The sequence below is a fragment of the Coenobita brevimanus genome, chromosome 25 (genome assembly GCF_032717465.1).
Source record: "Coenobita brevimanus isolate Jiangsu-jjx chromosome 25, ASM3271746v2, whole genome shotgun sequence".
NCBI classification, from domain to species: domain Eukaryota; kingdom Metazoa; phylum Arthropoda; class Malacostraca; order Decapoda; family Coenobitidae; genus Coenobita; species Coenobita brevimanus.
In genome coordinates this window covers 8,471,860-8,489,224 of record NC_136978.1, presented here as the reverse complement: position 1 = coordinate 8,489,224, position 17,365 = coordinate 8,471,860, and the positions used below count along the sequence as shown (strand labels likewise).

Here is a 17,365-nt window from a genome sequence, read left to right as displayed (position 1 = left end):
GCCACAAACTGGCCAAGTCTGACATTTTGTTTCCAGGTGTACCTCGAATTTCGATTATTGTAGTGCTTAGAGAAATGTATATAAACTAAATAATGCACAGAGTGACTCTAAAGTAACCTGGTTTAGCATCAGTGTATTTTAAACTTTAATTGACAATGCTCAGACATCGAAATTTGAGGTCTGTCTGGAATCAAAATGTAGGAAGTTGGCCACAGTTTTCTACCCCAGGGCCCCCGCCGCCTCTGATATGTTACAATATAGCAAATATCTGTGCATTGTCGTGACTCGTTAGGGTTCCTCGCACAAGCAACGGAAGATTCAAATAAGGTGACAGAAGCACTCAGACAACTTTTCCACGAATTAACAAATCATGGAAAATGTCTCCCCCGTGACGTCGTTTAATTTGGTCGACCTAGAATGGTAATTTATACACAGGAAGTCCACATTCAAAATCAGGGATGTGCTCTAGAATTTCACAATTATTTTTCCATACACATAACTGGAATTTCGAGAAAACTGACCAGTCAGTTATATAAGTAAGAACCAAACCTTAACACGCTTTTAAAATAATTTTGTGAAGTCATTGGTAAAGCAGAAGAAAAAGGTGACTTGTAAACAAGGAATTATTGTTTACATAACAAGAGCATAAAAAAGCGGCTTAAAATGAGGAATCAGTGTAATGAAACGAAGAGCTTAAGAAAAAAAAAAGTGATTTGTAATAAGGACCTTGTGTATACCATTCTTTTGATAGACAAATCAGAGCTGGATATCTGAGTGCCCCCTGGAATAGAAAATAAATGTCAGGATAGTGCCCCCTGATCAACAGTTTCACAGGTATATCCAACGTTAACACAAAGGAGTTGCTTTCAGAAAGTCGAGTCACAACCAACACACGCTGTACAAAACCACTAAACTCTCTCTATATATATATATTATATACTTTGTTTTGTTTTTTTTCTCTGATTCTACTCCTACCTACGAATATAAACGTGTTTTTGACATTAAAGCATTATTAACTAGTGTTTGCTATACATTTTGACTTTGGCTATAGTTACCACCACTTAAATTAACACTTTTTTTTTTTTTTAATTCAGTAAATCCACACACCTTACTTTTATTCATTAAATTCACACAACACTTTTCTTTTTTCAGGCATAATCAAGTAACTTTATTTTCAACAGTACAGTACTTGGTGTCCCATATTAACATTTGTACAAGTGAGTCATTTTGTTTATATTTGCCTGACTTGCATCCGACTGAGAAAGGCTACAGACTCCTTTTCATCTTCTTTCTATTTATATATGATAGTAACAGAAGCCGTCTGAAAACACTAAACTACCATAAGACAAAAGCAGAGACAAAAAAATCTACTCTAATTCTTTCTTGGTTTCCTGATGATGTAATATTTGATAATAACAAACAATGTCGAGAGTAAACATTGCTTCGTGTATTCGTTCCCATAGGAGACTTCAAAGCGCATTTTCTTTGGTGATTAGTTTTTAATACACAATCGCGTGCATGATGTTTTTGTCTTTTTTTAATACTGACATAGTTTGCCCCGATAGCATTGAGGACGATGCAAAGATATACAGTAATGTGCCCAACTGTAGCCAAAGGAAGAAGTGTCACGCCAGATCTTCAAAGGCAACGAAAATGCGACCCATTGTCAACTTTCAGAGCATAAACTAAAGAGGTCAGGTCATATCTTTTCTAGTCTTTTACAGTCACTAATAATAATAACAGCAACAACAACAACAACAATAATAATAATAATAATAATAATAGTAGTAGTAGTAGTAGTAGTAGTAATAATAATAATAATAATAATAATAATAATAATAATGTAACTAATTGACTTGTGTGTATAGCCACCTAAGCTTATGAATCTCTCAGGAACTGAATACAGATCACTGTGTGAACTAATTTGCTTATGTAAACTTAGCATTAAAAGGTAGATTATTGTATTACTTTAATGAGAATGGCTGACTGTAAAAGACTGGAATATAACTGCTACACAGGAAATCTACTCCATTTTAAATATATATACATTCTTGCATGGTAGACTACCGTGATTTATATAAATAACCCTATATGTCATAACTCTAATCCAAGACTACTGCATATATTATTTTAAATATTTAGTAAAGGGAGTCACGGAAATGTCAGGAAGAAGTTTACTTGATGTCTTCTTGCTATTACCGCCACTGTTGCGTCGTATTCTCTCAGGAATGGAAGATTTCGGAGTCCCTCTTTGTTAGCGATTTATTTTGTGTACGACGCATTACTATTCTTCTGTATGTTGTCAGTGTCAGTTTAATGTCGGCAACTTTACGTAACCCCATGCAGTAGAGTATGAATGTGCCATTAAAAAAAAAAAAAAAAAAAAAAAAAAAAAAAAAAAAAAAGAGGAGGTGCAGCAAACTCTCCTTAACCTAGTAGAATACACCCGTCAACTCTCCCTAATCTCTCCCCAGAACAGACAGACGTGATAGAATATTTACCGACGTAGAATATATTAACTCTTCTTTACAAACTCATATTACATCAGCCACCAGGCACAGCATTGCTCGTGCAGCTGGCAGGGTAGAAGTGAGCCAAACCCTGGAAAAATATCGTACAATCCTTATAGCTATTAAAGTTCCTCTTAGCGGTTAGATTATAATATGGATACTCTTCTTGACTATCTCTAACTTATTATATATGTTGCTTGCGTATAGGTCTAATATAATATTAAGCACACGTCAACATAAACATATAACCGGAATTCTTCAACACTAACAACATCAATTTACAAGTTTTTACCGGTATTAATTCCGTGTTTAGCTCTCTTGAGAATCCAGTGAACACGACGGAAATACAACAGCAGGGACAGGACCTAAAATTATCAAGAACATACCCAGTGCTATTGTAAGAAGCTGAGTGAGTAGGCTGTATTATTCTTGACTACCTAAAGCTTGACAACATTCACATTTAGACATTGATCAGTGCTTTCATAATTAGGATCAATTTTTGCAGAAATAACTTGGTCTTGAAAGGGGATTGGCCAAATTTATGAGTATGGCCAGATCAGTCAACAGATGGTTGGGTCGTAAATACAGTATACCGCATATCTTCAGAACCTTTAGTTTTGCGGCTACAGCCAACCAGGGCTAGAAATGCAAATAAATTGTTCAACAAGTGCTACCGTACACTTGCTCAGTGGCCTGTGTTGCAAGATAGTAGGATTTTATGGACAGTTTCTGGACAAGATGGGTGTGCGTGGTTGACATGCCAGCCCTCAAAATATAAACAAAAGCCCTCAAGCCTTTCAATTTTGGTTCCTTTAGTTCCGTGGTTCTTAAACTTTTTCAGCCCCGATACCCCAAGGTTCAACTCCAAGTCGACCTGATACACCTTCTAATACTGCTGCTTCTTTCACTTTCTTGTAAAAAGAGAAAAGAGAATGACTATGAACAAACAGCTGATCACTAAAGACTTCATGAAACCTCTGGACTAACTGGTAACTACTTGTAATTGCCAGTTAGGCGTAGCTGCCATACATAAAATTGTCAAAAACTTCAGGATGCCTTTTTCGTCACCCCAAGAACCCACATGGTATCTCTTGGGGGTTTCGAGACACTGCTTTAAGAACATCTCCTTTAGGTAATTTATTGTTTAATTTTGAGGCCCTGTTAAATATGACCCATAAATATAAATCCTTAATTTAACTAATTTGCATACATTGGGATATGTATTGGAATAAGCATTCACAAACACCATTTTTCACGCATATTAAGTCACACTGAAATGCTTGTTGTGGAGACACTGGGAAATTATTCTACAACTATGCAGTTAACAGAGATATATTTCCTTAAAGTATGATACGTTTTGACATAGATTAATAACTATAAATTCCTTAAGAGACGGACCTGGGATACTAAGAAGAGAGAGAGAGAGAGAGGTACTAGAACAGGACAGGAAATGTTTAAAGTGGCATGGAGTGTCTTGTACTTAGTCCTCTCTCTCTCTCTCTCTCTCTCTCTCTCTCTCTCTCACACACACACACACACACACACACACACACACACACACACACACACACACACTCTCTCTCTCTCTCTCTCTCTCTCTCTCCCCTAGTACTTGCCAATAATAAACAAAGTATTGCTTCCCTCTCCACTGCTGCCTCCCCCCCCCCTCCACCTCTCATTCTCTCTTCCCTCTCTGTCCCTCCCCCTCTCCCCCTCCCTTCCCACCTCTCCTTCCCCAACTCGCTCCTTTATCCTCATTTCTCCTTTCCAGTCCCTTTCTCACATTCTCATCTCTTCAGTATTTGTTTTACCTCATTTCTCTCTCTCTCTCTCTCTCTCTCTCTCTCTCTCTCTCAAAAAGACTTGGTTATTGAAAAGACACACGAAAATCTACCTAACTTCGCCATCTTGTATAAGCGCCAGACTACCACTAGAGCAATGAACTTGACAAGAAGCAGATTGCAGACACCACTGTAACGACATTGTCGACATTTCGATCCTAATCTAAATATGATTTACAGACATCTAAGGCATTTTAGGCTACATTGCTTTCATATCTAATTACTAGGACCTGACCTAAAGACTATTGGAATTGTTGTTAATTTGGAATAAGAAAGATATTAATTATATAACTACCTTTCCATTTTTACTGAAATTACAGAAGTGATAAAAACACAGAAAGCTATAATGTAACGCATCACCAACACAAGGAACTCTATAACACAACACGAGATTAACATTACCATCTGACTTTATTTGCTTTCATTACTGCAGTTTATTGACATATTTTAGCTCTTTCACCTTTCTCAGCAGTTCTCCCAGTTATTTTTTTTACTGTTTTGAAGCTTTGTTATTTGTCTCGATGATCAAGCACTTTTTTCCCAGTCAAGAAAGTCTTTTAGATCACCCACGCAAGATGAAGTAACACCTCAAACCGTCCCTTAACCCTAGATTATGTTATATTCTCGGACAGCGAACCAAATAATTCACATCCATCGTTCAAAATATCATGTGTTTCTAATGTACCCTAGCTTACAGGCGTCTAAAACATTCAGACATAGTACGGAACCAAAATAAAATACAGATTACAGGTACGCTTGAAACAAATGCTCATCGCTTGTGAGAAATGCCCAGCGAACATCAAAAATACGACTAAATACTTATCGATTCTGGGCATTCTTCACAAACGCTGAGCCCTAAATCCTACTTAAACATTTAGCACAGTACTACGGAACCCAAGTGTTACAATGTACATAACTACCACTAGCTTGAAATGGCGGTTTGAGGTGCTTTCTTGCGTTTTCAAGTTGGGTTTGCACGAAGCTTGAGTTGACTTGAGTTGGTTGCTTGATCTTGGAGAAACTTGGCGTCGCGAGATGATGCCTGGACTCACTTGTGGTGGTGGTGTTAGACAGGTGTGTGGTGGCAGGTGTGGTGGAGGATGTGTTAAAGAAGGTTTGGAGGATAATTACAGATAGGTCGTGGTGGAAGGTGTAGTAGGACAGGTAGGGGAAGTGTGGTGAGACATGTAAGATAGGTAGGGATCAGTCGACAGGTGTAAAATAAATGTGAGGTAGGTGTGTTTTAGGTGACAGGTGTAGGGCAGATGTAGCTGAAACGATAGGTGTGGAACAGGCGTGAGGTAGGTGTTTTTTCGATGTGACAGGTGTGTGGCAGGTTTGGAACAGTTTTGAATTTTGGACATGTGGACCAAGACAGTTGTACGGTAGAACAGGCGTGGATCAGATGTGTCAGGTGTAACGGGTATAGGACACAGATATAAAACAGTAACAGGTGAGGATTAACTGAGATGTGTAACAGGTATAGAGCAGGTATGTAGAGCCTAGACCTGATCGGGAGCAGGTGTGTCAGAGTTAAGGATGATCTGGTTGGTCTGTGCCCTAACCCCGTTGCCCACAGACACCTGCTGGTCGCGCCATGGGGTTGTTAGCAGGCGTAGACGCTGTAAATATAGTAGGTAGGATGGTTAGTTGACGCGCACACACACACACACACACACACACACACACACACACACACACACACACACACACACACACACACACACACACACACACACACACACCGCTCGCTGGTGCAGTGGTAACGTTCTCGCTTGCCAACTGGTGGACGGGAGTTCGCGCCTCGCTCAGGCTGCGAAAAGTTTCACTGACGAAGTGGGTGGTTACTGTCCCCCTTAAGCAAGGGGACGGGTGTGTGCATGTGTGAAGGTCACAGCCTTGCCCTTAGATCGGACTATATGAGCTCTCAGCTCCCTTCCGGGAGGGTAAAAGCTGACGATCACGACCATCAAGTGATCCTGACCGAACCGGTGAATTACACACACACACACAAACTTTCTTCATCCACGCCAACCACCAAGTTTCTCTCATTCACATCGACCATCCCCACCCACACTGAATCATCATCCAGTCATAACACCAAAGAAGCACACACCACACCTAACCAGCCATTCTTATCTGGTCCTACCACAATACCTAGATAACAGCTTACCACTCATCACACCCCCACATTCCTACCTATACCTTCATATTAGAGGCACACTACATACTCTCCCTTTCTCATCCATCATTTACCTTCCTTTCACCTCTAGTCAACCACCAAGTCAAACATACCCAACACCACACTCCTCCACACCCACACCACACCCCCACACTCCGCACCCACCGACGATCCCCCTCCTTCACCCACATCCACGTCCGCCTGCATGATTGAGACAGACCCGGGCACACTAATTATCTTGTAAATGCGACGAAGAGAATCATGATCTTAGAGAAACCCCATCCACACCCACCGCACACTTATATCCACAAGCTCTCTCTCTCACACCCACACCTACAGGCCCACCCACACCCACCTGCATGAATGAGGCAGGTCCCGGCACTCTGATAATCTTGTATATGGCGACGAAGGGAATCATGATCATTGAGGAACCTGCCATAGTCCAGCCTATCACGTCGGTCCACCACGGGTACAGGTTGGGTGCGTCGGCGGATAGGGGGCGGTACGCGATGAGGCCGTACACTATGATGATCTGTGAGGGGAGATAGTTGAATAGATAGACAGGTAGAAAGATTGATAGGTAGGTTGAAGAGTAGGAGGAAGAGTGTAAATAAATGTGATGGTTGGTTAGGCCAAAGAAGGTTGGAACACGAAAGAGCGAGAAGTGAATTTGGACTATGGTAATGTGTGTGTGTGTGTGTGTGTGTGTGTGTGTGTGTGTGTGTGAGAGAGAGAGAGAGAGAGAGAGAGAGAGAGACGCCAGCAGACAGGTGGAGTATACAGAAAATTAACCAACACAAAACACCTGACCCCCTACCCCTGTCAGTTCCGGCCCCAGCACTCACCCCGATGAAGGCAGGTGCGAAGAACTTGAGACATGTGCGCCAGTATGCCCCGGGAGCGAAGCCGATCATCTCACGGATGTCCTCTCGCAGGCGGTCGATACCTGGGGAGGGCGGGAGGGGACGAGGCGTGGATTAGCTCCGTATTTGTTGTTGTGGGTCAGCTGATTTTTGTTGTTGACATGTATCAGCTGGTTTCTTCGACTTGCGTTATTTTTTTCTAATGATTGTGAAACGCTAACATTTTCGTGCCGACGCATAGCTTTTTCATGAACCATCTGATTCAGTTGACTCTTGTTGACATGAATCAACTGGCTTTTGTTGACAGGAAAAAGCTGACTCATGTTGACAGGAAACAGGTGACTCGTGTTGGCATAAAACAGCTGACTCGTGTTGACATGAATTAGCTGGCTTTTATTGACATGAATCAACAGAACCGTGTTGACATGAATCAGCTGACTTTTATTGACGTATGAAATCACGTGCTGGTGTTGACATCTATAACATGTTAATATTTAAACTGTTTAAGAATAGCTTACATGACACAACCAGTACCGAGGAAAAAAGGAAGATGCTCAGTGCCGTTCATTATTAGTTCAAAATTATTAAACATATTCAGTGCTTATTTGTTATAACCACCAGTGATACCTTCACAATCATCACTGCAATCATAACCTTATCCAAAATGTATCCCTATCACAACCCAAGCCTCTACGTCTAATAACTTCAACCACCGCAACAACCACCTCCTCAGCTACCACACCAGCTTCCCCACCCCCTCGTCTTTTTCCCCTCTCTACAAATTATTTCTTCTCTCCTTCTTCATCCTAACCTTTATCGATATGCACACCCAGTCCTCTTTTCTTCTCCCTATCATTCCTTCCCCTCTCCCTTTTTTCTTTCCTTCTCCCATCCTCTCCTTTATCCTAACCTTAATCGATATGCACACCCAGTCCTCTTTTCTTATTCATATCATTCCTTCCCCTCTCCTTTTTTTTTTCTTTTTCTTCTCCCATCCTCTCCCCTTGCCACCTTCTCATCTATCGATCTTCCTTAATCAACTTTTCCTTTTCTTTTGCCCTCTCCACCTCCCTTGCCTCTCCTTTCCCTTCCATCTCTTTCCTTTTTCCCTTGGCCTCCCTCTCAATTCTTCCCCTCTCCCCCTTCCCTCCCTCTCTCAGTTCTCCCCCTCTCTCCCTTCCCTCCCTTTCTCAATCCTTCCCCTTCTTCCATACCTCATCCTTCTACTTCTGCATAATCCACACTGTTCCCTTCACCTCTTCCCCTCCCTTCGTCTTTCACTTTCCCTCCCCCTTTCCCTCCCCCTCCCTTTCCCTTCGTCTTTCACTTTCCCTCCCCCCTCCCCTCCCCCTCCCCCTCCCCCTACTATATATGCGGTGGTGTTGGCGTAATATAGCCTTTAATGGCCATACCCAGGTCACTTTCTATATCCCTCCCGCCCTTATTTGCTCCATATTACTGCACCCCTCTCGCTCACTCCCTCACTTTTCTCGCTCATCTTCCCTCTCCCTCTGACTCCCTCTGTTTCTCCCGTTCTGTAGTCGTTTCAGTTGATTCTCTCTCTCTCTCTCTCTCTCTCTCTCTCTCTCTCTCTCTCTCTCTCTCTCTCTCTCTCTCTCTCTCTCTCTCTCTCTCTCTCTCTCTCAGCCATACATCACTCCATTATTTCCTTTCCCCTACCTCCCTCCATCCCCTCTCCCCCCGTTCCTCCTCCCTCATTTCTTCCCTCCCTCCTCATTCACTCTCTTTCCTCTCGTCCTCCCCCTTTATACCCTCCCTCTCTTCTCCCTTTCCTTCCTCCTCATCCATCTCTCCTACCCTTTCATTCTTTCCTTCCTTATTTCTTTACTCCCCTCCCTTCATCCCTGCATCTCTATCTTTCTTCCTTCCCTCCCTCCCATCTCTCCTATATTTCTGTCCCGTACCCCCTTCCCGCCGTCGCACTCTTCCTCCCTTCTCCCTTTCTCCTTCCCTCTCTCTCGCTCTCTCACCCTCTCTACCTTCCCATCTTCCCTTATCCACTACCTTTCCCCCTCCATCCCTCCTTCCCTCCCGTTCTTGTCCCCTCTTTCTTTCTACCTCCCCCCCCCTCACTTATCACCTACCTTTCACCTTCCCCCCCTTTTCCCTCCCCCCTCCCTCCCTCCCCCTCTCTTTATGTTGTAATTTATATCCACTAATAAATAATTCTTTTGTATTTAGCTCTGTTGTTTCTCGGGTCATATTTTTTTCAGCCCGCCCCCTCCTCTCTCTCTCTCTCTCTCTCTCTCTCTCTCTCTCTCTCTCTCTCTCTCTCTCTCTGCTGTGCAATTGTTCGAGTGATTTTCCTTTCTTTCCTCCCTCTATTTCTTTCTTTTTTCCCGTGGCAGTGTTTTCACTCACTTATTTTTTCTTTATTTTGTTATTTAATCCATACTCCTATATCCAGGAAGAGGGAGAGAGAGAGAGAGAGAGAGAGAGAGAGAGAGTAGCTACTTGATATAGTGCTGCATTTATGTGGCTCAACACTAATTAACAACGCAAATGCCCCCTTGTCACCCACGAAATCCTACACTACGCTGGGTGGTAACCATGAAACCAAATGGACACCTGGTTGTCTGATATATGCGCTGCAGCTGGATGTGGTGTATCAAGGTTTATATCTGAGGGGAGGTTGGGATTTTTATTATTATTATTATTATTATTATTTATTATTATTATTGTTATTATTGTCTTGACAGTAACATAGCCCAGAGCCTTTACGCTTCTGATGGGGTAATAAAGAACTGAGTGGTAGATAGGATAAATAGATAGATAGATATGAGAAATTAAAGCTCTCACACTAACCATATATCCAGGAGACGGCTATGGCTTCACAGAATACGGCAAACAGGATGGAGTAGCCGGCAGCGTAGCGGTCCAGTACGGTGAACACGTAGAACCCACCCTGGGGGATGTAAAGTTAGTCAGGCCACTCCACACAACACTCCTCCATAGGCGCTTAGTGTTGTGCAGAATTAGTGTGGTCAACGATATTTTCTTTCAGTTTGAGTCACCTTCCAGCATATACTTTTGCCCCTTAAAGTTCATTCCAACTCAAGCACCTCTTACCATACACTATTTTATTCACGTTTTTATATGGCTGGCTTTATCGTAACTTATCTTTACGGTACTTCATTTTATCCTAACTGTTGCCTCACCTGAGTACAGCAGGCGAGGCCGACGAAGAAGTCTAACGTGAAGAGGGATGCCACGAAGGCCTTGCGGTTGCGGCCGATGATGGGGAACTCGTCACTCAGGGCAGTGATCACCGCCTCAGACCCACCGAACTGAGGGAAGAAGGATTTAATTTATGCCTATCCCCTCACACCATTTCGTCTTTTGAAATCTACTCATGCTTCCTCCTGACGATTTTGCCAACTCGAAAACACCCCTTATATTGAAGAAATTAATGAGGGCTATTTGTATCCCACCAGTCCGAAAAAATTACCCTCAGCCGAATTTAATCGTGTAGAGGTGGCAAGAAGAAAACAGTAATGATGTGTACTATAAGGTTAAAAAGCAGGCAGTTTATTCTTGCTTTAAGGCATCTAATTCATTTTTGCTAAGTCCCAATTCCCCCCCGCCCCTCCAGAAGACGACTTGGAACGTTATGATGAAGATAACGGTTTGGAGGGCTGATCGCAGTCTGATTCAGGTGTCTGTGTATTCAGGGCAAACCACGAACTCACAGTCGAATAAAGGACTCGGAAACAGAAGAAATTAGAGACATATTCGCATCCAGCAGTCCTTTTTTAAACATCGATTAGTCTAGAAAAACAGAAAATAGTCAGGAGAGGAATGATACTCTCGGATGCTGGAAAAACAATAACAGAAGAATGCATGGATACAGAAAAAGACGATAAAGAGGATAATTTGTACTGGATAACCGCTCCTCTGCAATGATATCATAAACTAGCTTATGATTAAAGTGTGAGTTTTGAAGAAGGAGGCGGAGACAAAGAGGAGAAACGATTTGCTCTTATATTACCGATGAGTCTAAGCCCAATGTCAGTAGCATCATGAAGAAGATAATGGCCCAGAAGGTAGACCCCGGCATGGTAGCGATGGCCTCAGGGTAGACGACGAATACTAGGCCCGGTCCTTCCTCCACCACCTCGTTGATGGGCTTGCCGCTCCTCTCACTCATGTACCCCAGCACGGAGAAGATCACGAACCCCGACACGAACGAGGTGCAGCAGTTGATGATGCTGGTGGCCATGGCGTCCCTGGGGAGGTGTTGATATGGGAGGGTTGGGAAGTGAGTGAGGTGACAAGTTAGGAAGGGAGGTGACAGACTTTCAAAGAGGTTTAATGGGCGGCATATCAGTGGAATGTGATAAGGCAGTCGGGCAAAACTAAAATAACAGTGGGTAACAAGTTAGTGAGGGGGACTTTAGACACGTTTAAGGGTGTTAATTCAAGGGAGGGACAGTTGGGAAGGGATATCCATTTGGTTAGGTTTAATGTGCTAGGTTGTGTTGGTTTACATTGGGTTGGCTTTGGTTGGGGTGACAGATTAACCTAACTTGGACTGTGGTTTTGTTTCGGTTGGTTTAGGTCTGTATCATCATATATTTTTCAGTTAATACGTATGCTCTTACGTCTGTCGATTATTCACAAATTTTTTTATGTCATTCTGTCTCTCTAACCCATATTCTCTCTCTCTCTCTCTCTCTCTCTCTCTCTCTCTCTCTCTCTCTCTCTCTCTATTTATATCTGTCTATCTCTATCTGTCTGTCTATGCATCTAATCCCCCACTCACTTGTAAACATTATTGTGGAACTTGTTGTAAGAGGCGAAGGCGAGGAGGACCCCAAATCCCGGCCCCAGACTGAAGAAGATCTGGGTAGCAGCGTCCACCCACACCTGTAGAGAGTAGAGGGGGGTTAGCTGGGGGGTGGAGGGGGTGTAGGGGTGGTGGTGGGAGTGTTGGAGATGTTGTGGGCTAGCGTGGGGTGGTGGTGGAGGTGAGGGTGTAGGGATGATGGAGGTGTTGTGGGAGTAGGGAAGAGGTTTGTGAAGGGTTGATGAAAAGGAGTGAGAAAAGAATAGAAGGAGAGACGAGAATTTTCATGTGATGGATGTTTCTGAGTGTGTGCGCGTGTGTGTGTGTGTGTGTGTGTGTGTGTGTGTGTGTGTGTGTGTGTGTGTGTGTGTGATGGAGGGAATCTTTTAGTGAGGGGGTGTCTGTGAGGATGAGGAGGGAAGAAAAATGCAGGGGTGTTAGTAGAGATGTGGGGGTATGTGGTAGTGTTGCTAGGGGTGTGGGAAGGAGAGAAAAAGAATACATGCTTGTGAGAGGGATGGAGCTGAGTTCGTGTGAGAGTGGATCGTTTACTTTAGGGGAGATGGGGAGTTATTGGGGGTGTGGGGGAGTTGTGGAAGGGAGAGGCATGGGAAAAGAAGGAAGAGAGATAAGAGATGAGCCAGGGAGTGTGGGCAGAGAGAGCAGTGTCTGAGAGGAGGAAGATTATAATTCAGTAAAATAATAGTGGGTAGGTGGGTTGGGAATGTGGGGGTGGTGTGTGGGAAGGAGATGAAGGGTTAGTGGTGGTGTGGGGGACATGTGGGAGTCGGGAAGGACTGTGGGAGGGAAAAGGAAGACGAGAGAGAGAGAGAGAAAGCAAGTGGGGTAGTAACGTAGCGGCCGTAAATCAAGTGGGCTAACCCTGCGAGAATAAAGCCAGCCATATAGTGTTAATTAAGCTGTGATAGAGACCAATAAGGCAGGCCTGGACGACGCCCTCTCCCCATCAAGGATTACGGTCGCTCTCTAGTCGCTTTGTATTATTATTTTGTTTTTTTTATAAAGGTCATTTTTTATTTAATCAGTATTAGTGTTGTTCGTACGTATTTTTGTTCTTTTTGCTTAAATAATAATAACCCGTCCATCCATCATCTAATTTTTTTCCCAAAGCAAGAGCGTAGGGGCCCGGGACTAGGCACCTCAGTCTTGACAGTTAAAACAAGAATGTCGTTATGTGAGAAGTAAACTCAACCATCTCTTGGATATAAACCATCACGGGTTCCATCCAGTTGGAGCACCTTAACCCACTTGACCACCAGGCTTCATTTGGTTAGGTGGTTCCCAATGGGCGTAGTAAATGGCTTCCTGCGTTATAAGAAACCATTTGGCTTGTCACTCATTGTAGCCACCAAGAGATAGATCTTCATCGAGTGAGTGGATGGTGACCGCCCCCAAGTAATAATAATAATAATAATCATAATTTGTAGCTGGGGGCGCCTACTATCCACTTACTTGATGCATTGGTACCTACGTTGGCTATACACTGAGTAAAAAGTCATATAGAGTCCTGCACTCCAAGGTATCATTTTACGTTGGGTGCCTCTCACATAACCAGCATTAGGACGCTTGGTGGTTCAGTGGATTATGGTGCTCAGCCTACCTGTTACCTATAAATGTTCATGTCCAAGGGCTGGTTGGGATTTTTTGCTCGTGATTGGATAGTACCGGACTGGGTGATACGATGAATAGGTTAGTCATCATTATCATCATCATTATCCTTATCATATCATCATCATCCTTATCATATTATCATCATCATCATCATCATCATATGTTATTCTGGGTAACGGTAGACAGTTTTATATGGCTCCAGGACCCATTCTGCCTGAAGGATTAAAGAAAATTATACATTTCACTTTAGACCAAAATATTCTGCATGAACTCACTCGTGTACACAAACACATTGAACTCTCTCTCTCTCTCTCTCTCTCTCTCTCTCTCTCTCTCTCTCTCTCTCTCTCTCTCTCTCTCTCTCTCTCTAACCTTATTGAGCATGAATGTACCTCGTCAAGCCAGGCCGTTTAAACTGGGAAACAGATTATGTTAGCTCTCAGGCTCCTATGACTCACTCTCAGCTGAATAAAATCGTCTGGTGTAAGCTGGAATGGAATACTGGAGTTGTCCCGATCATGAGAGGGTTAAGGGTGACTATTAGCTTTCTCTCAGGCTCCTATGACCCACTCTGAGGTGATTGATACCGTGTGGTGTTAGGTAGCAATGTTAAAAAATCTAGAAAATGCCCGACTGTGAATGGTATTAAACAAATCTGGTATTATATAAGTGAAAGAGAGAGAGAGTTTTAAAAATCTTCCACCCACTGACGTTTTTCTTTTTTCTTTTTGTCTTCTTATTTTTTCAATTTTCCTTCCCGACATCCCCCACTTGACTCCTAAGGTACAGTCATTTTCAGATATTATCGCTCCCATTCTCGTAACTCTGAACCAGCTTGCAGAAAATTCGTTCAGGGTTAGTAAGGAGCATACCAGCATCTTACGTATTGTTTTCATAATCATTACTGTTGTTAGTGGTATCGTCATCGTTATTCGCATTATTATCATTTCATTATTATTATCATCATCATTGTTGCAACATTGTTATCGTTATTATTATTAATATTATTATTATCATCATCATCATCATCATCATCATCATCATCATCATCATCATTATCGTCCTGATTATTAAAGTCATTTTCATTATCATCGTCATTACTAGTCATGATCATCATTTTGAATGGAAAAATTTTGAGTGCTGTATTTGTATGATGAGGGAGGAGACTGTATCACCAGTCGAACAGGGCAGTACTCCCGAGGTGGATGAAAAACTGGTGATAGGGAGAGCTGGGACTCCCGTTTCACCAGCCATCAGGACCACAACCCCTGACCATCCTGTTTTATTGATCTTTTTTTTTTAGTGCTTCAGTAACACAGGGAGTAGACCAGCATACTCTCCCAAGCGTAATTCCCTAACTGTCCACTTTAAACTACAAGCAAATTAAACGTTATAAAATTATTCAAATATATATAATTAACTCTTTCACTACGATGATGTGGAGGGGCGTATGATTGAGAGAGGCGTGGGATGGAGGGAGGGTCGTTTGATGGCAGGGAGCAGGGCAGTGTGGAGGCAGTTTGTGGACACTGTCTCCGGGATTAAAGCGTCTGGTTATAGATAAACAGATGAATATGTGAATGGATAGATAAATAGATGGACTGATAGATGGATGTATTAGATAGATGGATGGATAGACAGATATGTAGATGGTTAGGCATCGTACTGAATCGGTTTAAAAATACGGGTATCAGAGTGAATATCTGTCAGTGGTGGAGTGTGTGTGTGTATGTGTGTGTGTGTAGGGGCTGTTAGTGGTGCTGGAGATGGCAGGTGGTGTGGCCAGGGAGGTGTCAGCTCTATGGGGGGTCCATACACCACTTACGCACACGGACACCACGCGTACATATAAACCCACACGTGTAGACACACACACACACGCCTCAGTATTGCTCCTCTACGCATGTACTGATAGAATTTAGTGATAGAAGATACGCCCTTGTCATAACTTTTCCTATAGCAGACTCAAAAAAATCCGTAGGTCTGTTGGTGTTTGCTTTCCTTTGCACTCCTTTGGCCAGGTCTCTCAATGGGGGTACTAGGGAGGGGCCAAGTCATGCCCTCGGGGGTCCACTGCAGTACAGCGTGCACGCATTAGATAATCTGCAGTTTCAAATGGGGAACAGGGGGGAACCAAAGGCCTGACTTGGAGGGTCCGGTTCCCCTCCCCCCTCAATTTCCAGGTTGCTGTTCTTTGGATACGTAAATACAAACGAACACACATGCACATGTGCATACAACTCTCTCTCTCTCTCTCTCTCTCTCTCTCTCTCTCTCTCCACCTGATGATGATGATGATGATGGGAAGGAAGTGAGGAAGAGAGACGAAAGAGTGAGAAATTAGAAGGAGGGAGAGAAGATCACGAGAAGGAGGAAAGGAGAGGGGGAGGTGGATGGACTGGAAGGAAGAAGGGAATGGGTGGAAGGAAGAAGGGAATGGGTAAAGAAGGAGGGAAAATAGAGGGAGGGGGAGGAAGGCGAGAGGGAAGTAGGAAGAAGAGGAGGGAGAGAAGGACGAGGAGGAAATGGAAGGACGGAGGGAAAGAACTAATAGGAGACTTCACTTCCTGGTCGCCTTTCAAGGAGGGAGGGAGGGAGAGAGAGAGAGAGAAGAGAAGGAGGGAAGCAAGGGAAAGGGGAGGAAGAGATGTATGTAAGGAGAGAGAGAGAAAGAAGGAGAGATAGAGGGAGGGAAGGAAGGAGGGAGAGAGATTCCTTGAGGGAGAGGGGTGGGGGACGATGTGGAGGAAGGGGAGAGAAATATGAAGAAGAGGACAGGGAGAGGAAGAAAAGGAGAGAGTGAGAGGAGAGAAAAAGAGGACTGGAGAGAAGAGAGAAGGAGGGAGAAAGAGAGAGGGAAGGAGGGAGGTAAGGAGCTAATTGGAGACTTCACTTCCCTGGTCGCCATTGAAACCCAGTCGCCTGTTACCCTAGTCACCGCCTCACTCTCTCTCCTCTCTTCTCTCTTTTATCTCTCTCCTCTCTCTCCTCTTTTCTCTCTTCTCCTCTCTCTCCTCTTTTCTCTCTTCTCCTCTCTCTCCTCTTTTCTCTCTTCTCCTCTCTCTCCTCTTTTCTCTCTTCTCCTCTCTCTCCTCTCTTTTCTCTCTTCTTCTTTTTTTTCTCTTTCCTCTCCATTCCTGTTTTTCTCTCCGTCCCCTCCTCTCTTGTTTCGACTTTTCATTCTCCCCTCTGCGATGAGCATCCCTCCCATCGCCTATCTCCTCCTCCCCTCTCTTCTTTCTCCCCTCTCTTCTCTCTGTTTCCCTCTTCCCTCCTCTCTCTCTCTCTCTCTCTCTTTCTCTTTCCCTCCCTCCCTCCCTCCCTCCCTCCCTTCTTTTCTCTCCTCTCCTCTCCCCCCCATCGTATCTCCTCTCAGTCTTCTCCCTTCTCGAATCCTTTCCCCTTCCTTCATTCGTTTTTCTGTTTCTCCCCTTCTCTTTCTCACCTCACCTGCCTCCTCCCTATCCGGTCTCCCTCCTTCACCTTCCCTGTCTTCGTTACATCCTTTCTTTTTTCTTCCCCTTCATTTC

General features: G+C 43.6%; 1 protein-coding gene across 1 annotated transcript in view; it reads right to left on the bottom strand.

Moving 5' to 3' along the window:
* Positions 1–5,853: 5,853 nt before the first annotated feature.
* DAT (Sodium-dependent dopamine transporter) overlaps positions 5,854–17,365 on the bottom strand; it is a 62,811-nt gene continuing 51,299 nt past the window's right edge. The window contains exons 7-13 of the mRNA XM_080267752.1: positions 12,180–12,283; positions 11,406–11,643; positions 10,576–10,704; positions 10,223–10,322; positions 7,379–7,479; positions 6,889–7,065; positions 5,854–5,973 (exon numbers count right to left, since the gene is read on the bottom strand). Coding sequence (XP_080123878.1) covers positions 5,854–5,973; positions 6,889–7,065; positions 7,379–7,479; positions 10,223–10,322; positions 10,576–10,704; positions 11,406–11,643; positions 12,180–12,283 — 969 coding nt within the window. The remainder of the gene's footprint in view (positions 5,974–6,888; positions 7,066–7,378; positions 7,480–10,222; positions 10,323–10,575; positions 10,705–11,405; positions 11,644–12,179; positions 12,284–17,365) is intronic.